Source organism: Watersipora subatra, chromosome 10, assembly GCF_963576615.1.
Source record: "Watersipora subatra chromosome 10, tzWatSuba1.1, whole genome shotgun sequence".
In the NCBI taxonomy this organism is placed as follows: domain Eukaryota; kingdom Metazoa; phylum Bryozoa; class Gymnolaemata; order Cheilostomatida; family Watersiporidae; genus Watersipora; species Watersipora subatra.
The window spans coordinates 29637880-29660522 of NC_088717.1; the positions used below are offsets into that span (position 1 = coordinate 29637880).

The following is a 22643-nucleotide window of genomic DNA, read 5'->3' on the forward strand; positions in this document are numbered from 1 at the left end:
CCAAACTAGTATTGTATTAAATCCACTTTTGAGAAACAATTCTGTATAACAATTACACTTCTTACATGTTCTTTATAAATAAAACACTCTAGATAGAAAGTAGGCTTTATTTATTGCAAATGTATTCCAATGTTTGTCCAAGAAAAAAAACTGCTGGTACCCCATCGCACAGGAAAAATAAGAATAGAAAGTCAACTTTAATAAAAATATATGCAGTAGGTGAAACTAACAAATAATTGCTCCCTAAACCCGCCAAGTAAGTCCTAAGAGCCTCTAAAATACCCGATGGTGACAATTTCAGAGTCTAGAACTGCCGAGGTGTTTCTTAGCGAGGGATTGACATCTTTTATCAAAAGCAGCAGATGTTATGACGGTATTCTGTTTGTAGAATGGGTTCATAGATTGCTGAAAAGAATGCATATGCCAAAATGTTACATCAACTAAATAATAGATTATATTAATTATATTAATAACTATTAATAACTAATAATTAGACTTGCTTTGTTAAACACTAGAAGTAGCTGATATTGTGTTATAAGCTTGAGTATTCGATTTTGGATGTGAAATTTGATAGCATCACACTACCATGTTTTTACCATGGCCAGCTAATTCTAGATTTTGATTTCCTGGCCTGGTTATGGCGGCAAAAATTAAAAAACTTGCTGTAAGTATTTGAACAGGAATGAATAACTCAACCAAAAAGGAAGTCAATCTCAATGAAACAACAAAAATGTCTAATGATACAATAAGGCAGAAGACTTGACGCCCTCAAAAATTGTTTTTACATGTAAAATTTAACAAAAGATGAAAAGGAAGTGGCAACTATGTCAATAAATCAAAATTTAGGAATTACAATTTGACTGCATTAAACACAAGCACTTGTATAATACTATTACTAACTATCGACTGGCTATCAACTGACTATCGACTAACTATCGACTGGCTATCAACTGACTATCGACTGGCTATCAACTGACTATCGACTAACTATCGACTGGCTATCAACTGACTATCGACTAACTATCGACTGGCTATCAACTGACTATCGACTAACTATCGATTGAACATTCACTATCTGTGGAGAAGAGTAACCGCTTGCTATTTGAACGTTAGAATTGGGAGGCTAGCATCTATCTGATGGACATGACTGGCTCATACAAGTGTTCCATGGTTGGGCACTGGTCTTACATGCGTATTTGAAGGCTGAACATTGAAACTTGATGGCTATTTAGAAGTTGGAAACTAGCAGTTGCAGCAACTTAAAATGTTTGATATTGGCAGTTGGCATGTATTAGAGTCTTATGATATCATGTTAATAGCATGTTAATAGCATGTTATGCTGCGGTCTATTACATCTCATCACCAAATATTAAGCTACTTGAGGTATTAGTTTTCTAGCATGAAATATACATGATGTTTGACCACAGCTTGAAACCATCAACTAAAACCAACCTAAATTAGTACTTATAATTTCAACTCTACCTAACATACAATACCTTTACATACAATACCTTTACATACAATACCTCTACATACAATACCTCTACATACAATACCTCTACATACAATACCTCTACATACAATATCTTTACATATAATAGCTGCGTAAGGGAAGCGATTTGCGCACCACAATATCTATAGAGCACATGCCAGGCTTTGAGTTGTTCTATGCACAAAAATAAGCCACTTATGTATAGGCTTGAGCGGAAAAAAGGGAAAAGTGGGATAGTGATATGCTGTAACATAACAGCGTTGCACTATGAATCCGTTAACTATGCCGTTAATAGCAAGCTTTCAAATTTGCAGTACATATACATGTATTTAAAATAGCTCCTCTTCATTTTTTACAGGAAACGCATTTGGGCTGACTTTGGGTTGAACGGTGTAGTAAAGTAATGGCATGCTTCTGTCATGTGGTGACAATGCTCTGTAGTGTTCTCATAGGTGGCCTAGTGGGTACCGGTAATAAATACCATATCACCATCAGAGTGATATGGTATTTAAAACTATGGTATTCAATACCATGGTATATATGGTATTTAAATGCAATGGTATATGTATTTAAATACATATACATTACAAACTTATAAAATACATATATTTTATACGCTTAAAAATGCAAACTAGAACTTAATTTTCATTTAGACATTTGATATTGGTCTTGTTTCTCAGGCTATCTACATGTAAACTACATTCCAGGATCTTCCCCAACCCAAACTCACCCCTTTTGCCCTTCAAAGGGGGAACAAACTAAGCTCAACTTTTTAATTTAATCGATGTACAATAAATGTGATACTGGTTTTTATCGACAATCTATCCATTTTTTTATCACTTTCACTTAGGGTCCATGATTACAATAACTTTACCTAAGTTAAAGGAAAGGTGCACACCTTCAATATCAATTTAAATCGACTTTTCATAAATACTTAAATAGACTGACACCAACCTTAATAAAAAGTTCATAGACTTCCTGGAAAAAACTTTTAATTAACTCTTCATTCTTTACATCATGCACCATGATAAACTTGGTTCCTGTATGCTATGGTTAAGGAAACAAGGTGAAGTTTCAATTAAATCATATAGCAAAACCACCACATACAAACTTGATTCATTTTGAGATGTTTGGCACACAGAGCCATCAGTCTTGAACCCAATACTGTCAAACACCTACTTATCATCTCGACATTCAAATTTTCCAACGAATGATGCAAAATATGAGCTGACACCTGAGTCTACATCAAAAATACATGAAATACTTACCAGTCAGTGTAAGTAAACTAAGTCAGTGTGAGTAGTCAGTGTAAGTAAACTAAGTCAGTGTGAGTAGTCAGTGTAAGTAAACTAAGTCAGTGTAAGTAGTCAGTGTAAGTAAACTAAGTCAGTGTAAGTAGTCAGTATAAGTAAACTAAGTCAGTGTAAGTAGTCAGTATAAGTAAACTAAGTCAGTGTAAGTAGTCAGTATAAGTAAACTAAGTCAGTGTAAGTAGTCAGTATAAGTAAACTAAGTCAGTGTAAGTAGTCAGTGTAAGTAAACTAAGTCAGTGTAAGTAGTCAGTATAAGTAAACTAAGTCAGTGTAAGTAGTCAGTATAAGTAAACTAAGTCAGTGTAAGTAGTCAGTGTAAGTAAACTAAGTCAGTGTAAGTAGTCAGTATAAGTAAACTAAGTCAGTGTAAATAGTCAGTGTAAGTAAACTAAGTTGTGTACTATTTAAAATCTTATGCATCACCAATCCTACACTTATGTTTGAATGTCTTCAATAATATACGTATAATATAATATGTATATTATGTATGTATTATTATATATGTATATTATATATATAATATACATATATACAATAAGAGACATTCGAACATAAGTGCAAGATTGGCGATGCATAGGATCTTACATACGTACATACGTACATACAATAAACTTTATTCTTCTATGTATAACTTTGTATTGGTCATCATCAAAATGATGATTTTTATCACATGCCAAATATTTCTGCCAAATAAAAGACCATATTATTAATGTTATTAATTGATTATCAATATGTTTGATTTGTTTACAAACACTATGATTTTTTTACATATGTTTTAACCTTTTTACATAATTTTATTAATGCTTTTATTATGCTTAATAAGTTTGATAATATAATATACTCTTAATACTAAGTATTATTATTCAATTAATGCTGTTTATTATGCTTAATAAGTTTGATAATATAATATACTCTTAATACTAAGTATTATTATTCAATTAATGCTGTTTATTTTGTGTATGTAGAGAACTTATTGAAGCGCTAAAATAATAATAATAATAATAGTTTTCTAAAGTTTCTCGGTTCACTACAGTGTATTCTCATGAGAATATCTACTCTAACCGATTTTAACATACGAAAAAGGTAGGTTACAAAGTAAAGACTTGGCTGTATTCCTTTACAAATACAAATACTATGTAATCCAGTTAATTCATTTCACAGCACAACAATTTTCGATAACACTTTCATATATACCGCAGATAATAACGCATATCATTACAACAAATCCATTATTGCTAGATGCAAAATGGTTTTTATGGTAATAACAGTTTAGAGAAAGGACTGAAGGGTGAAGGACTGAAGGGTAGACTTGGTGATATAAAGGAAGAAGTAGTGATAAAGCCAAGCGGTGTAACTTAGGCTAGGACTAGCTAACTAATCTAATTTATTTTCTTATTATTTTATATTTTTATACTTTTAGTAATTATCCCTTCATCCTCTTTTCTGCCAAAATTTACCTCTTCAGGTGTAGAGCAATATATTTACTCAAATTCTAAATCGTCTGTTAGAAAAAGTATATGCTGAGTAGTATATAGTAGAAGTTTGACTACGGTAAATTTAAAATCAAAATTTCATTAAATATACGTAATAGTATTGTAGACCTTGATTAAAGAATTATTGCGGGTTGACCATGAGAGACAATTGAGAAAAAATTTCATCTCAGCACCATGATCTATCTGGAGACTGAATTTGACTGCTATGATTTGTGAGTAACTCGATGAATTACTGCATGTACTATGACATAAATGTGTACTCTAGCAATAATTTGGTAGCCGAGATGCTAAGCAAGCCCACATCATATTTATTATACCATTATTGTATTTATTATATTATTATATTTATTATATTATTATATTTATTATATTATTATATTTATTATATTATTATTATTATATTTATTATATTATGCCTGTGACTGTGTTCTCCTCGCTTAGTTATAAACTCTGCCACATTTGCTTTCTTATAAACTTTTTGCAGGTAAATTCTTTCAAAATGAAACTGAACGATAGACACAACGTGATGAGACAACGTGATGAGACAACGTGATGAGACAACGTGATGAGACAACGTGATGAGACAACGTGATGAGACAACGTGATGAGACAACGTGATGAGACAACGTGATGAGACAACGTGATGAGACAACGTGATGAGAAAAGCTTTGAGATGGACCGTTTCGGTCGTACAACTTGACATAAAAGGATACGACCAGATGTTACAAAAGCAGAAACAAAAAGGTCATTGAATTTGTCAACGACCTTGAGGTACATATTGTTAGTTGTCCATATCTTTTCATCAACAAGGTCGAGAGCAGCGTGAGCAATAAACTGGTTCAGATGACCGTGATCCTCCTTCTACAGCAAATGAAAAATGACCCTTCAAATTATTGATGATAGTTTATTAATTGTAGATCATAGGTTGTAAATGTTTAATTAATTATTAATTAGAAAAAAATGTTTTACACCATGTGAAAAACATTTTTTCTTTCAAAATGATTATGGATTGTCCAATAGAAGTATATATGGTTTACTAATAAAAGTCTAGTTTACTAATAAACCTCTCCGAATCATGTTGGAACCATCGATCCCTGCCATTTAATCCCTGCAGTTCGACTAACACATAATATGAGCTATCAACTAGATACCTTTGCCAAAGGTTTTACTAAAATAAGAGTCACTGTCCTTATTTCTACAGAATTTCATAATTTTCCACTTCGTGACTCAAACTGTTTCGACGTATTTCCAAAGAGAGGAAATTGTTTATTATAGAAAGCTGCGCCTTTGTAATATGTCACATTTTCATTTATTGTAATAGGTAGCTTCTGATTTATTATTGCATTTTCCACAATGATAACAAGTATCACTACAATCAAAACTAGAATGACAATAAGCTGCGACTCAAGTCACACACTCAAGTCACACACTCAAGTCACACACTCAAGTCACACACTCAGTGATTTATAAAGTTTTACAAGCAAAATACAAATGTAAAAACAAACGCTGCAAACAAACGCTGCAAACAAACTTAGTCACGACAACAGACATTACAATATGTATGCTTCTCCATATAGATTCTCTCATAGGCTTGATTTACAAACTCATTTATTCAATGTTCACAGTTGAACGCAGGTTCATAACTTTTTATTGGTTATGGGTAATCAACAAAATGCTGCTTTTCATTACGTAGCAAATGACAACAAATAAAAAGACAGAAATCAGGAATTATTGAATTGAACAGACGTGCTTTAAAAGTTGCTTATTTATTAGTATTGCGGAAGAGCCGGGATAGCGAACAGAAGGCTGTAGTGACAGAAAGGCCATAAACTGAAACATGCCATGATGGATGTGGTATGGATACCATAATGTCTTTTGATTTTTGAACAGCTAAATAGCGACATGATCCAAATGAAGTTCATCAAGCTACATTTGAAACACAACTAACTGGAGTGCGAGCAGCTCGGACTTGCCTTGGGCTCGTCACTGTCACTAGGAAACGTATTGGGCAACAAGATAAAAAGTCACACACAATGTTGACTCATGCCCCAGCAAGTTACCAACACACCCACACCTCTTGTTGAATTACGGATAGTTACTATTGCGGTCTCACTACATTTATAACAATGATAAAAAAGTTCCATATGTAAACTAGAAATGGTGACGATGGAAAAAGAAAGGATACTTCCGGTTGAGAAATGCAATATTACCAGTCAAATGGCACGGCAGGGCAATAGGATAACTGTAACGATAGCTGCAATGGTAGCTGTAATGTACTGGGTGTTATTATGTACAACTAATAGCAATAACGAAAGGAAAAGATTATGTGTTTATATCTCTCTCCTGCAATAGGAGAAATGCAATATTAGAAGTAAAATGGCAAGCTGCTGTGTAATATACACAGGTTGGGGTGGCAGTATATCATTGGTCATAGCAACCAATATCAAGAAGTTGTGATATTTATCAAGATTTCTGTATTTATATCTAAAAAATTATGCTGAATTTAAAAATCTAAACAGATTTTAGCTGGTTGTCATAGAAATAAATGTATATCTATAAAAATATGTAGGCCTATTACTTAATTTCGCAGATATTGAAAACGGCTTGGCAGTACTGCGATATTGGGCACAGCCGCATTATCATCAATAAAGATCTTTAGAAAAACAATAACAGTAACATATTGCACACCATCGGTCACTATATACGTCGATCTTGTAAATTCGAATGATTATTCTTATAACTAAATCTCAAAATAATCTTATAAAATCGAACAATTATTCTTATAATTAAATATTGTAATAATCTTACAAGAATCGTTAGAAAAATATCATCGTTATTTCCTTTACTTTCACTGCTTTGGACATCAGTTGGAATACCAAAGTACTCATTATAAGTGTCCAAAATGTCAGTCCGGTAGAATCGGCCAAAAAGAAACGATTACTTTTCAGTACTTCTACGTTAATTACAGAAACCTTCGGCAATTGGACAATGCCATAGACTGGTAAAATGTGCACGTTTCTCTCGTGAAATGCACACGACTTAATGGCTCCACTCTCTGTCGCGTGGCCTTATCGGTGTTTCGTTGGCCGATCTCAATTTTGATCAAAGACGGCTTGTCAAGTTTTAATGGCGATTTTAGGCCAAATAAATCTGTCTATTTATGTATAATACGATCAGATGGGTTAGTTTTAGGGTATTTTGTCAACTTTTCAAAGACTTGGTAACATTTTTAAATAGGTGTATATGTGTTTTGTATTATTATTATACTTAAACGAATCTACACAAAAATGGTTTAATTTTTTTATATGATTTCGGTACAAGGGTTTGGTAACGGCCGTTGACGGATAATTTTTTGGGAGTTGTGTGCGCATATGCAATTATCATAAAACTCCCAAACAATCGCTTCGCACGTGTTTGGTCGTAGGAAAAAAATACAAAATAATGCTTCAAAGCAAAAATTGTTAATGAAAATCATCACAGCTAGATCAATGACGAATTGTTGCACAAGGTTTAGCATGGAACTCGCTGACAGATTGTGAAGCATCATAGAGCTAGCTTCCCATTATAGTCTTATAACTGATTATTCGCTGACTTTAGGTTGTCATACTTTCGATTTCTAATTTATTTAAAAACAAAACATAATCTTCAGAAGAAGATAAAAAAGCAAGCTTTCAGTATCGTTTATAATATGCATGGCTATTTCTTGTTTAAATTCGAATAATTTACAACGCGTATTTCTGCCATTCACTCTACCAGGAAACCTACGCAATGATCACCCTACGCAATGATCACCCTACGCTTATGTTAAAGTCTCAACAACCTAAAGTAACAATAACAATATTTTTCAACTAAATACTTTTTTATCTAGTTTTTATGTATAACTTAAGCTTTTATATTTGGTTTGTTGCATAGTTTGTACATCACTCGCTTTCATGCTATATGCTACATGTATGTTTCATGCTATATGCTATATGTATGTTTCATGCTATATGCTACATGTATGTTTCATGCTATATGCTACATGTATGTTTCATGCTATATGCTACATGTATGTTTCATGCTATATGCTACATGTATGTTTCATGCTATATGCTACATGTATGTTTCATGCTATATGCTACATGTATGTTTCATGCTATATGCTACATGTATGTTTCATGCTATATGCTACATGTATGTTTCATGCTATATGCTACATGTATGTTTCATGCTATATGCTATATGTATGTTTCATGCTATATGTACTTAATTGAAGGAATTTGATTAATGAATTCAATTAAAAAAAATTTGTCATTGCTTTTGAGTTCTTCGACAAAATAAAAACTAAACGCTTGAGACCCTCGCGCGCGAGCAATCCCTCGAAGACTGTCAGACTCGAGTGGCAAGGAACATTATATATAACAGATATGAGATATATTAGCTCCAACACACCACAGTTTCAATACACAGATATGAGGTGTATTAGCTTCAACACACCACAGTTTCAATACACAGATATGAGGTGTATTAGCTTCAACACACCACAGTTTTAATACACAGGTATGAGGTAAGTAGCAGAAGAGACAAACTTTATATGTAGAGATTTAACTGTATGACCAAAATTAGGAACAAATTGTCGCCAATTGTTTGTGTAGCCTGCGTGACCCTGGCACTAAATTTTTAGAAAAATAATCACCTTATCACAGGCATCAGTTTTACAAACTGTATTTTGGTCCATTTTGCAGAGGTATTAAGTCTGGTGTATTGACCCTAGCACAGCAGAGAATGAGCTCCATTGTTCTCTAAAAATGACCCTTGCTTGGAGAACCATAAACTGTCTGCGTTAACAGCAATTGTGAGATATACAGGTATAAATATCACTACAGAGCATTCCGTGCATCCCAACAATTTCTATACTCACCCTTGGATCAGATTTAGTGTAATATTCTAGCTCAAAGACAGGATTATCATGGTGTCCAACTATTACAAAGTAGTAACTCATTTCAGCTTTATTCTGGCCAAAAGGTGAAGGAGATTTCCTTAATCACATACAGCTACAAAATTAAAAGTAATAGCCACCTTTAAAAAAGTTTATACCACAAATACCCAATAAAGTTCAGTACTCAAACTGCATGCCAGTAATGGCATGCAACTCTTTGAATGCCAAATAGTAAATAAGAACATGCAGAGTGATAAGTTTTTTTCCAGTAAAAAATAAAAATTTGCTGTGAACAAATATTAGAAAAGGTTAAACAGTTATACAGATCACCACCCGGATGAATAAATATTACAAAAGGTTAAACAGTTATACAGATCACCACCCGGATGAATAAATATTACAAAAGGTTAAACAATTATACAGATCATCACCTGGATGACTAAATATTACAAAAGGTTAAACAGTTATACAGATCACCACCCGAATGAATAAATATTACAAAAGGTTAAACAGTTATACAGATCATCACCCGGATGAATAAATAAAGAATAAAATGAATAGAAGTAGCATGAAGGGAACAGAGGAATGCAGCAAATAAACTGCTTAACCAAAACATCTGTTTTTTCTGATGGTAAGTAGACCCGATGGTAAGTAAACTCGATCGTAAGTAGACCCGATGGTAAGTAGACCCGATGGTAAGTAGACCCGATGGTAAGAAGACCCGATGGTAAGTAGACTCGATGGTAAGTAGACCCGATGGTGAGTAGACCCGATGGTAAGTGGACCCGATGGTAAGTAAACTCGATTGGTAAGTAGACCCGATGGTAAGTAGACCCGATGGTAAGTAGACCCGATGGTAAGTAGACCCGATGGTAAGTAGACCCGATGGTAAGTAGACCCGATGGTAAGTAGACCCGATGGTAAGTAAACTCGATGGTAAGTAGACTCAATGGTAAGTAGACCCGATGGTAAGTAAACTCGATCATCAGTAGACCCGATGGTAAGTAAACCCGATGGTCAGTAGACCCGATGGTAAGTAGACCCGATGGTAAGTAGACCCGATGGTAAGTAGACCTTGAAGTTAAAAGTAAATGCGAACTAACATAGGAGGTTGTGATTGCAAGCGGCGTGTACTAATTAATGCTTTATGGCTCAGTGAAGTGCATATTTCAAGTGTGACAACTATTTCAACCAATTTTAACAATGCCAGCCGATTATATTTTAGTTGACATCAATACTACATTACTCTGCTTAATTATTTATGCAATGAATGCTGAGCAAAGCTGATGTCACCCATACATTTCACATATTTAGATTTCACCATATTATCTTATTCAACTGTTTTATTGACTGCTGAAGCTGTTAATTAACCATGTCTTCGCGTATACCGTAAGTCCTCATGCTCAAGCCGAGCGGCTTGTGCTCGAAAGCAAATGACTCACGAAAGAAAAAATAATCCTCCAACCAGCCGCATATGCCCACAGACCGCGGCTAATGACGGAGGCTTTGTCATCCTTGACCTCTTCGGGAACAAGAGTGTTGAGGCGGGTTTTGATATACCCCCGTCCTCTTGAATAGGAAAACAGACTACATCAGTACGCGTGAAAATAATTTTCTTTTACTTCCAAGTTCGAATTAAAATTCCTAAACCCTTGCATCAAGAACTTACTTGCCACGTCTCAGCTAGATTTTTATTGCGCTGTTAGAGGGCTTCAGGTTTATGGAAATATGCGGGTCAAGAATGAAAAGGTGATAATAATCTACGACTGTGGTGAGTTAAACATGAGCAATAAGTTCTTCTTTAGTCTAAAGTATTTCATAAACAGGACCTTGAAAATAAACGAGCAGGTCGCCAAAACCCCGTACATAAAAGTGTATCATGACTGCAAGTCTATGGTTATAGCGCTGAACTGAGCGTAGACCGCATTTATCGAGAAGCCGCCCTGAGCCCCACATAAATTTTAAAAACTTGGCTTTAGCAGCGGCCTATGACCTTGAACCAGAAGCCGCGCCCAACGACAAGCCGCACGGCTTGAGCATAAAGACTTACGGTACGCATATTTTGCATTTCCTAGCTTTACATATATATGTGGTCACCGTTCGTGTATGAGTTCAAGTTGATGTTTCTTCCAATTTTTTTAGAGACTTTCACACCTCAATGAGCCCTAGCACAAATTTTAAATTTCTCTATTCTTAATTTAAAACTATTTCACTAATAGTTTTAAAACTTGCATACTGGTTAGACTCCCGGCTTTTTTAGATTCCAAACCACAATCCTCAAATTATTCTTAAAAGTTGACTTGCAACAAAATTCACATTACAGTTAATTGAAAAGATGAAAAGATTCACCATGTCTTACTCTGTTGTGTTGTAGGTGCAAAATATGTTGAAAGGTGATTACAAGCTCTTAAATGCTCAAAAACCAACAGAAAATCGCAGCCACACGAAACCGCCATTGTTTGGATTTTCTTTCCAAAACGGCTCAAATGTGACGTAGTTGTAAGAGATGGTTTCTGTTTACACTTTCATGCAACCTTATTCGTCGAAACATTTTCACAAATATACTTCAAGCATTCAATAAAACCATGTCTATTTCTTACGCGTCTATTTTATCGTCATCGTAATGCTGTTACTTTTAGCAATGATATCGTATAACATACCGTAAAAATTTGTTTAATTTTTTAGCCTTAGCTTGAAGGAGTACATATCATTGTCTGATAATCATGACAAGCTTGTTGGTCACTGCTGATAATCGAAAAGTACAGCAAAAATTATTTGTGAAGCATTGGGTCACATGATCAGATTGCGACTTGACAATTAGATAATGCCGAAACAAAACTGTAAAGTAGCGAACATCTATATGTCTTCTACAGGGTCTTCGGTAAAACCCGAAGTGTTTGTCATAAACTAGTGCTACGATAGGTTTTATATTAAGCTGTTTATTGGCCTTTCAATTCACGTGAGAACATAACAACATAATTCATGTGACAAGACAATAACTCGCGATGAACACACAACGCGAGGCACTGTAAGGCGCCATAGCCTTACAGTGCCTCGCGTTGCGTGTTCACAACTCGAGTTGCACAACTCGTGTTGTGAACACGCAACGCGAGTTTGTAAAAAGTGCAATATATTGGTATTACAGTAACATAACCGTAGATCTGGTTATATCAACAATGATACATCAATAGGCACCCGTTAGCTAATAGAAATTAAATTATGTATGTAAGTACAGTGTAACCTCGGTTTTCGAACGACTCGCAGTTCGAACAAATCGGAGTCCGAACAAAAAATTTAAGAAGCAATTCTTGCTTCGTAGTTGGAACAAAAATCAGAGTTCGAACGCCGGATGCTGAGCGGCGTTGACCGTGACCAACTGTTGTCGCCAAGAAAGGATGCCCCGACGTCCGAGATTAAACAAATGTGTAGCAAATGGGCCGAGTTACAGAATTTCGGCGAACTCCACCACCCCGATAAAGCTGCAGCCACAAGAGTCATCAATGACTTAAATGGCACTATCATGAACCACTTCCGAAATGTGCTATAAAGAAGGCAGAAGCAAGTGTCATTGAATAGATATTTTAAGAGAAAAGAACATCCTGTATCCTAAAAAATCCTATTCATAATTCTTTTCTTTATCCTTTTTTATTTTTACACGTTCATGCTAGCGTAATCTTTCGTATGGAAGATTACAATAGTAATTACATTACGTTTTACGGGTTACATTTATGTTATTTGTGTCTTTGCCATTTTGCTGTACAAATAAATGTATGTGTACTAACAAGGTAAACATTCAGGGTGTTGGAACGGATTAAAACGATTTACATTATTTGTAATGGGAAAAATGATTTCGGTGTTCGAACAACTCGGTGTTTGAACAACCTTCAGGAATGGATTATGGTCGAGAACCGAGGTTGCACTGTACTGTAAAACTAGAGCTAATGGTGAATTATCTTGTCCCGCGTTTACAACTCGAGTTATATTTACAAACTCGAGTTTGTAAATATAACTCGAGTTGTACAACTCCAGTTTATCAAAAATTCAGGCCGAGTTCTTTCAACAGCAACTCGAGTTCAACAACTTGGCTTGAGAACATGGAACGTGAAGCTCTGTGGGGGCATTGTACTAGACAACTCATCATTTCATTTTCTCAGGCTATATTTCTTATATGGAAGTTTTTTTGTGCATCATTAAACGCCGATGACATAATTTCTATGTTTGTTCATTTTCGGTGTTCATTCAGTTTCTTGTCAGGTTCTAGAAAGATAACTCTTTGTTCATTTGAAAAAGAAGTGGCCTGGCCCCCCCCCATAGATTGTTTTTTAGTTTGCTTTTTACATTCTACAATTGTTTTGTCTCTTTATATTTATATAAATAAACATGCGCAAATATCGCCAATATATATAATTTAAATATGTATATATATATATATTTAAATTATTGTTATTAATCAATTATTAAATTTTATATAATATGCGCAAATACAGTCCTGTAAATGAGACACCACCATTACTCACTTTGCTTTTTTTAGAAACCCGGGTTAGTTTTGCGTAACACGACTGGAGTTCATCAAAAGCCAGGCCGAGTTCTTTGAACAGCAACTCGAGTTGCAAACACACAACGCGCGACACTGTAAGGCGCCATAGTAAGGCGCCATATAACTCATTTATGAATGAAAGGAACAGCAGTGGCTTAAAATCAAATCTCTGAAAAATGCTTGGCTATAAAGATCTCAAAGATGATTCGTACCCATTGTAATATCCTAGACATTGGAATTGTCTTCCCTATTGCTGGGTTTTGTAAACAAATTAATTGTCATAGATATGACAGGATTTAAGCCTCGTTTTGAATTGAAAGTCAGCACATTAGGCTGTCTTATTATGTAAGCTTTCTTTTGAATTGCCGCTGCTGAGCTGTACAGTCGTGTATTTATAATCTGATTATTGTGTGAATACATCTGACACTTATATAATTACAACGATGTTATAATGGCGACGAGGATGGGATCCAGACTGTTTGTAGCAACCATCTCACTCTAAAAGCCAAGTAGATTGGTCTTTATTTTTAAGGTATTTTCTTTTCTTCCTTCATTGCTGATTAAATTTGAGTTCAGAATGGATAGCAAGGGGCCAGGCAATTTCTCTCCAGACGGCGATGCTTCAATAGTTTCCACGAATTGGAGATCATGGGTTGAAGAATTTGAGGCCTTTTCTGACTCGAAGGGAATTTTTAATTTGGATGGGGAAGGGAACGTCAACATGAGGGCTCAGAGAAAGGCGCTCTTGTTGTACCACGCTGGGGCCAGGGTTAGGGAAATTTATGGCATGTTGGCAGCTACTGATAGAGACAATTACAACGGGTTTGAGACAAATGAGACTTTTCAGCGTCATGTGTTTCGTAAGATGGTGCAATTGGAAAATGAGACAGTGAGCCAATACTGTGCGCGATTAAGGAAGGCAGGTGGTAATGGATGCAATTACCACAATGTGAATGATCAAATTAGGGATCAAATCGTGGAATATTGTATATCCGATGTGCTAAGGAAGCACTTGATGGAAGAAGGAAACGCTTTAACTTTCGAACGCACACTGGTTTTGGCTAGTACACACGAGTCAGTAGAAAGTCGATTCCGGGAGATGAGTAGCAGACCGCTGTTGAACAGGGTTAGTGATAATAGGCCAGGCACCAATCGGAGTAGTAATGGCTTTCGTGGCAGCAGGACAGGCCTAGATAGGGGTAGTAGGGTTGCTAACGAATTTTGAGGTAAAGCCCGAGGCAATGGGGGTAATAGGGAAAATTCACATGCTGTGTGCCCGGCCAAGGGCAGACAATGTTTCAAGTGCAAAGAATGCAATCATTTTAAATCTGTGTGTAAGGGTAAGCATGTAAATTATGTAGAACAGAACGATGAGGATTCTAGCGATAGGCCTGACGCTGGTAATGTTAGCCAGAACCCTGATAGATTTGCTTTCACATTAAATTCTATCAACAAAGTAGGACTTCACCGAGCAGTGGTGCAAGTGGGAGGTGTAGATGTGAAATTTATTTTGGATTCAGGAGCAGATTGCAATGTCATAGATAAACCTACGTGGGAAACGCTTAAAAAAGGTGGTATTGTAGTTAAAAAGTCAGAGCGCTCTGGTCCGAAAATTTATTCATATACATCACAGAAACCGCTGTCAGTGATAGGGCAGTTTTGGGCAGAGGTACATTGTTCTGGTAATGGTGAGATGGCCAAAAATACCAAGTTTTTGGTGATTGACAGCGTGGCTGAGGCTCTATTGGGGATAAAAACATGTACGGAGTTGGGGCTGATCAGCATTTTTACAAATCTTGTCATTGAGGAGGGGGCGGCCTGGAAAAGTAAGTTTCCAAAATTGTTCTCAGAAGGTATAGGAAAAGTCGATGGTGAGATAACACTTTTTATTGATCATACAGTTGTGCCTGTGGCTCAACCATAGTGGGTGCCATTACCGTGCCTCAACCGTAGGGTGCCATTTTCTGTTCACGAAAAATTAGAAAAGCATTTGGATGAGTTATGCTTTTTAAACATCAATGAACCAGTAGAGGGGCCGACAACATGGAGTAGCGGGGTGGTTATTGTGCCAAAGGCTGATGGCAGCATTAGGTTGTGTGTAGATATGAGGCAGGCCAACAGAGCCATAATCAGACATCACTACCCTGTGCCCACGGTGGATGAGCTAGTGCTAGACATGAACGGGTCTAAGGTTTTCTCGAAAATTGACATGAAAATGGGGTTTCATCAATTCGTTTTAAACAAAAAGCCTAGGGATATTACAACATTTACCACCCATGCTGGTCAATACCGTAACAAACGGCTTAGCTTTGGTATTTGCGCTGCCCCTGAAATATACCAAAGGAAAGTTGCCGACATAATTGCAGGGATTCCAGGAGTCGTGAACTTAGCTGACGATATAGTAGTAAATGCAGGTAACATGGCAGAGCATAATGAACGCTTAGAATTGACACTTGAGCGACTAGAAAAGGCAGGGCTAACTGTGAATGAAGGCAAGTGTGTTTTTGGGGCCGAGCAGATCACTTTTGTAGGACATAGAATCTCTAGCCGGGGGGTTGATCCAGGCTCAGACAAGGTTGAGGCCATATCAGGAGCATCAGTACCAAAAACTGTAGGGGAATTGAAAAGTTTTCTAGGGTTAGTGAGCTATTGTTCAAGGTTTATTCCTGATTTCGCATCTAGAACGGAGTTGTTGCAAAGCATGACCATCGGCAAGCAGTCTGAAATGCAACTGGAGTTTGGGGGGCAGGAATTGAAGGCTTTTCAGGATTTGAAATGTGCGTTAGCTCATACAAGGACACTGGCGTTTTTTGACTTGGAGTCCGATACTTTGCTATACACAGATGCAAGTCCCGTGGGCTTAGAGTGTGTGCTCGTTCAAGTACAGGGAGGGGTTGATAGGGTCATCTGCTATGCTTCGAGAGCGTTGACTCAAGTTGAGAAACGATATTGTCAGACAGAAAAAGAAGCTTTGGCCATAGTCTGGGCATGCGAAAGGCTCCACCATTATTTGTTTGGGATTAAATTCACTCTCATGACAGATCACCAGCCATTGGAGGTGATCTATGCAATCACGAAAAGAAATCTCCCTCTGCTCAAATAGAGAGGTGGAATATTTAAAGGCCCTTAATAGAGAGGTGGAATATTCAATGACCCTTTAATATAGAATATATTAAAGGGTCTTTGTTCAATAACCCTTTAATATAGAATATATTAAAGGGTCATTGAACATTGCAGACTGCTTATCTAGAATGGTGACGGGTCAATATAGATCTCCAGTGGAGTCTGTAGAAGACACTGAGCTTTTTGTTAGGCAGGTAGTTGTGGACGATTTATTAGGTTTTGAGGCAATAACGGCTAAACAGGTTGAGAGAATATCTGACAGAGATGGGGAATTGGGTTATGTAAGGCGTTCAATAGCTGAAGGTTCATTTGACAATGCACCAAAAGACATAGCAAAACAATTTAGACCCGTTATTGATGAGCTGTGTATTATTGGCCAAACAGTGTTGAGGGGAAACAGGATAGTTGTACCGGTGAAGTTGAGACATAAAATAATTGAGCCGGGACACGAAGGACATCTTGGTATTGTGGGTACTAAGCGTAACTTGAGAACGAGGGTCTGGTGGCCGGGTATGGATGCAGAAATAGAATGCTATGTGAAGCGGTGCAAGGGTTGTCAATTAGTAGGTCAGGCACAGGAAAGAGACCCAGTTAGAGTCACTGAGTTGCCAAATGGGCCCTAGGAAGACTTAGCATGCGACTTATTGGGTCCACTAGAGAATGGTAGATATATATTTGTCGTGGTAGATTACTATAGCAGGTTTTATGAGTGTGTATTCATGCAGTCCATTGTTAGCTGCAAAATCATAGAAGCTTTGGTTGAGATTTTTGACAAGCATGGACTGCCTTTGAGCTTAAAATCAGATAATGGACCTCAGTTTATTTCTCGGGAGTTTGCTGGATACATTGAAAGTATGGGCATTAGGCATGATTTAGTGACACCGCGATGGCCCGAGTCTAATGGGGAGGTAGAGCGTCAGAATCGTTCTTTGATGAAGAGAGTTAGGACTGCCATAGCTGAGGGTAGGAGCGTAGCAGGGGAGTTAAGGAAATACCTGTTGGCTTACAGAAACACGCCAAATTCGATCACTGGTAAATCTCCGTCAGAAATGCTTTTTGGGCGAAAATTACGGGTAAAGGTCCCTCAGGTGCAAGATATCTTTGGGGAGTTGGAGGAACGGGATCGTGATGCGGAAGTAAAAAATCAGATGGTTGTCAAACGTAATCAGAACAAGTCGGGGCACGACTTGGAGGTGGGCGATTTAGTGTTGTTGAAAAGGGATACTCAGTCAAAATGCCAGACACCATTCCATTATGATCCATATAAAGTGCGAGAAGTATGCAGTCCCATGTTGACGTTAGAGTCGGTAGATCGCAAAATAGTGAAACATAATGTAACGCATGTTAGACGTTTTCACTCCCCGGAAACTAATTTACCTGTTGTAGATGAAGCTGGAAATAGTGGAGGAACCACCCTACCACCAGCCCGAAACTGTGATTATGACCGCCGACCAACAAGACCACAGACCGACATTGCTTGTTGGGATTCAGTACGAGAGGAGCCGGACACACCAGTTCGACCGGATACGCCCGCAAGAAAACTACCCGCTAGTCTAATCACCCCGATGAGTGGACGAGACAGTGCGCTTGACAGTGAATCCTCAGCAAGGCCGATAAGAGACAGAAGACCACCGGCATATCTAAACAAATACATAACATGAACTAAGCCGTCAACGCATACATTAGCTATAAAGGGATCAAACCCTAGCCTGAGTCACTCGAGATAACGGCACAGACATCCCGAGTGCTTGTAAGGGAAAGCACACCCGCCCTATTATGGGGGCATGCCTGGAACAGAGATTTCCCAGCTGCGGCTGGGTTTATTATGCTGCCAGGGTTCAATTTACGGCGTCCGCAACAGACGTTTAGACTAATATAAATGGCTAAAATGCAATAATGTCATAATTATATATATATATATATATATATGTATTTGTGGGTTTGATAATATTTCTTATTACTGACTAGCTAAATCTTATACGTAAACATGAGGTGTAATATCCTAGACATTGGAATTGTCTTCCCTATTGCTGGGTTTTGTAAACAAGTTAATTGTCATAGGTATGACAGGATTCAAGCCTCGTTCTGAATTGAAAGTCAGCACATTAGGCTGTCTTATTATGTAAGCTTTCTTTTGAATTGCCGCTGCTGAGCTGTACAGTCGTGTATTTATAATCTGATTATTGTGTGAATACATCTGACACTTATATAATTACAACGATGTTATACCCATTTACTACAACATACTGTTTCCTTTTATGTAAAAGTCCTTACTCCAACAAATAACATTACCATGAGATCCGATGCCTTTCAGCCTAACTATCAGTTTACCGTATCACAAGCCTTTAAAAGTTCCTGCAAAAAGATTCTAACAATACTTCCCTTATCTGATAACACTATAATAGTAATACGTAATCCAATTTATAAGAATAAGTTGTTAAAGCTGTTCGATCACATACATCAAAATTATAAACTTGTGGTAGGTTACCACTCAGCACCTGTTGTACAGTCGTGGTCAAAAATATTCTAGAATGAAGGACCGTTAGTTCTAGAGTGTTAGTTTAAACAAGAGAGCCAGATAATTAGCAGCACCGATAATTATAACAAATCAGTCCGAACCTTTGAAATACTTTTTAGAAAGTTAACCTTGCCGCAAAATCAGACTATTGCGGGAACTGGGTAACCACCCAGCAGTTTTTGAGGGGACAGCCCTATGTTCCGCAAGGCCTTATGTTCCACAAATCGCAACGGCTCAATCAGTAAATTTATTGCTGTCTAGACGTTGCGGACGTAAAAGTAAATGATGATTCGCCATAGCACATCAGCTCTGCCTATGTTTCTCACGCAAGGATATAATAAACGCGCCTATTTCAACGGCGTCTTAGCTAAAAAAAACTATTCATCGTTTGACCTAAACACAGAATACGTGTGTACATGCAATAAGTATCCATTCAAAAAACGTTAGTGATATACAATGTACCGTTAAACCTCGTAAAACTTTTAATTGAACTGCTTCGGAGTGTTGCTCTTAACGAATGCCAGGTAAAGTAAGGTAATCTTTGGATAAACTTCAAGAAAAATCGGCAAAATTGATCGTGGGTAAAACGCTCAAAAGAAAAAGATGTCTTCTCTTTTGAGCATTTCAGCAACGATCAAGTTTCGCCAATGTCAATCTAAAAAAACGTCCTGGCAATAACATTACCTCAAACAACAAACCAATCTCAAGTGATAGAAAAATCTCTATACTTTTTAATAAAAACGTTTTAAACTTTACATTAGAAGCATTTAATTTGAAACAAGCCATTTGTGCTTTTGATTTATATTATAGTTTGTATATGTTCATGCATCTACTAATAAATAAGTAAATACATGGATTTGTGACAGTGCTCTGATAACTTGAACACACTGATAATTCGAACACTTTTGTTCGGTCCCTTGAAGTTGAGTTATCCGAGTTTCACTGTATGTAATTTATTTTGGTGCATCATTAACCCATTCAGGGCTAATTAGTTATTGGTTGACTGCTCCCCCAGCCTAATTAATTTTTCACTAGCCTTACAATTAAAATAGAGCTACACAAAATAGAGTATAACTAGAGTTCTTTTCAAAATAATCTTGATTTGTTTTTTGCAGCTTAACAAAGACCTTCCAGGCTACAATTTGATATAAATTTTTGTGCACCTTTACAAATTCTACTAACCACAATTTCTAATAATTCTGTGAACTTTTTTTGATCAAAATTGTTTTTTATGTTTCATAGCAGTTCACAAGCAGTTTTTTGGTACTGACATTGTTGGACCTATGTTAGATTGATAACAAACTTTATCAGCAGCAAATAAAAAAAAAGATTTCTCAATTCCAGGCAATAGAACAGGTGTTACTAGCTCCTAACCAACACTACGTCACTGACAGTTTTATCAATTATATAATCAAACAATTTGTTAATTTATATTGAAATGCATTGCAGAGGTTATTATGAATATATTATGCATAAAAAAGATACTCAAGTTACCAGCTAACAGACAATCAATCACCAGTAAAAAAATAGGTGTAAAAATACAGTAAAATATATTGTAAAAAATACAGTAAAAATGAATATGCATGAAAACGAAACAATATATACATGTATAATATGGGTGTGTTCATAAAAAAATGATGACATGGTGAGAGTTATTTGATGCCAACTACACATGCATATTTGCTCCCATTATAAGTTAGTTGATGCAGTATTCATCAGATAATGGTGTTGAAGCCATAGGCTCATCATCAACGGCATCATCACTCACAAGCCCTTGACTGTCTTCACCTTCATGTAGCAAGTATGATCGGTAGTAAGCAACCTATTTGCTTTCAAACTTCTCGTACAGCCTAGAAAAAAATTGTGCTTTAGTAGCTTTTCAGGGTAAATACCTGATAACAAATTGAAAATAAGTAGTCTACTGCAGCTAACAATTGGTAATGCAAATTGCAAATATTTTTTGATACTGCAGATATAAACACAGAAAGTCATGAAGATGATTACTGTGGTAAGTGTCCCCTATAACCAATATTAGAGCCTAGTGGTTGGGGCTAGTTTATAGTAGATGTTGAGGTTGAGAACTATATGCTTGACTAATTGTGGGTTGAACAATTGGATATAAATGAAAAAAGAAATTTTTATTATCTTGTAGTTCTACAAGGAAATCATAAAACTATTATTTATTATGGGGTAATAGAGTGATGAGTTCATGCTGCAAAAAGATCTAAATTTTATTGGATTGACAATGCTATAATCATGTGTATCATGAAAAAATCCATATCTTACACTGTTAGAATAAAGTTTGTTAAAAATTCACAAGAAAAATTTCGGCTTTTTATCGTTTTTTTTCCGGTAAAATTCTATAAATAGCCACATAAAACTTACCTTCTTTTATCAGAAAATTCTCATTTTCTTCTTGAACATTACTTTCGTTGCTATTTTTTTCCCCTGAGCTGATTACCACATCTAATTCACTTAAAAATGTTGCCATCGTTCGGATGAACATTTTCCAAAATGGCGATCAACAAATTTTCAAAACAGTTGTTATCTATCACATAATTTGTTAGCTAAAACTTTCTTGTCCAATCACATATTTGGTATCAAAATGATGCCCAGACTCTTAAACTTCGTTTGGTGAATGAATAAAACCGATGTACCTAACCAGCTAAGCAATAGAACAAATCAAAGTTTAACCCGAAGACTTCGGGAACGGGCCCTGGAGAGCACAACTCTTCCCGAAGTGATCGGGAACAGTCTTGAGTGGGTTAATTACAACAATTTTTAAGACATTTTAAACATTCAACATTCCGACGTTGATTCAACACGGAATCCACGTCGGAATACTATTCATCACGGGCTAGCCGGGTCACGCACTCAAAGGATGTTCGCCACGCAAATACAAAACAAAAACAACATGCTGTTTTTGTTTTGTATGTGCGTGGCGAAAATCCTTGCGCCCGTGACCCGGCTAGCCCGTGCTATTCATCGTATAGCAGTACGTATAAATCAAATTTCACCAAACCTTTAGAACAGTCGTTGACAAAAATATTTTGCCGATGGAGGTAGTAACGACGCTTATGAATTACGAAAAGTTGAGGTTTACCTCTATGGCTTGGAATAAAGTGATTTTCTAAAGCGATAGCAACCGTTTCGGTAGCCGTTGGGCAAAAAACAGTTCAAATTAACAGTGTTGAGTTCGAGTTATATAGAGCCATTTATCATTGCGTGGGAACGGACCAAGCAAATCCA

General features: G+C 36.5%; 3 protein-coding genes across 5 annotated transcripts; 2 read left to right on the top strand and 1 right to left on the bottom strand.

Moving 5' to 3' along the window:
- Positions 1 to 93: 93 nt before the first annotated feature.
- LOC137405599 (trafficking protein particle complex subunit 2-like) lies at positions 94 to 19581 on the bottom strand. Of its 3 annotated transcripts, none has more exons than XM_068091911.1 (5): positions 19496 to 19581; positions 9199 to 9331; positions 5012 to 5159; positions 2447 to 2532; positions 94 to 405 (listed from the first exon to the last, which is right to left on the bottom strand). In XM_068091911.1, exons 2-5 carry the CDS (start codon positions 9277 to 9279, stop codon positions 298 to 300), a joined length of 423 nt encoding a protein of 140 aa, XP_067948012.1. In that variant the 5' UTR covers positions 9280 to 9331; positions 19496 to 19581; the 3' UTR covers positions 94 to 297. The 3 variants fall into 3 exon arrangements, with proteins under 3 accessions (XP_067948012.1, XP_067948011.1, XP_067948010.1); XM_068091910.1 differs by lacking the exon at positions 19496 to 19581 and adding an exon at positions 19375 to 19490; XM_068091909.1 differs by lacking the exon at positions 19496 to 19581 and adding an exon at positions 19336 to 19483.
- Positions 14331 to 15677, top strand: LOC137406950 (uncharacterized). The gene is made up of 2 exons (XM_068093552.1): positions 14331 to 14952; positions 15115 to 15677. The coding sequence occupies exons 1-2, from the start codon at positions 14331 to 14333 to the stop codon at positions 15675 to 15677; spliced, it is 1185 nt and encodes a 394-aa protein (XP_067949653.1).
- On the top strand, positions 17596 to 18537 carry LOC137406951 (uncharacterized). The gene has a single exon (XM_068093553.1). The coding sequence runs from the start codon at positions 17596 to 17598 to the stop codon at positions 18535 to 18537; it is 942 nt and encodes a 313-aa protein (XP_067949654.1).
- Positions 19582 to 22643: the final 3062 nt, after the last annotated feature.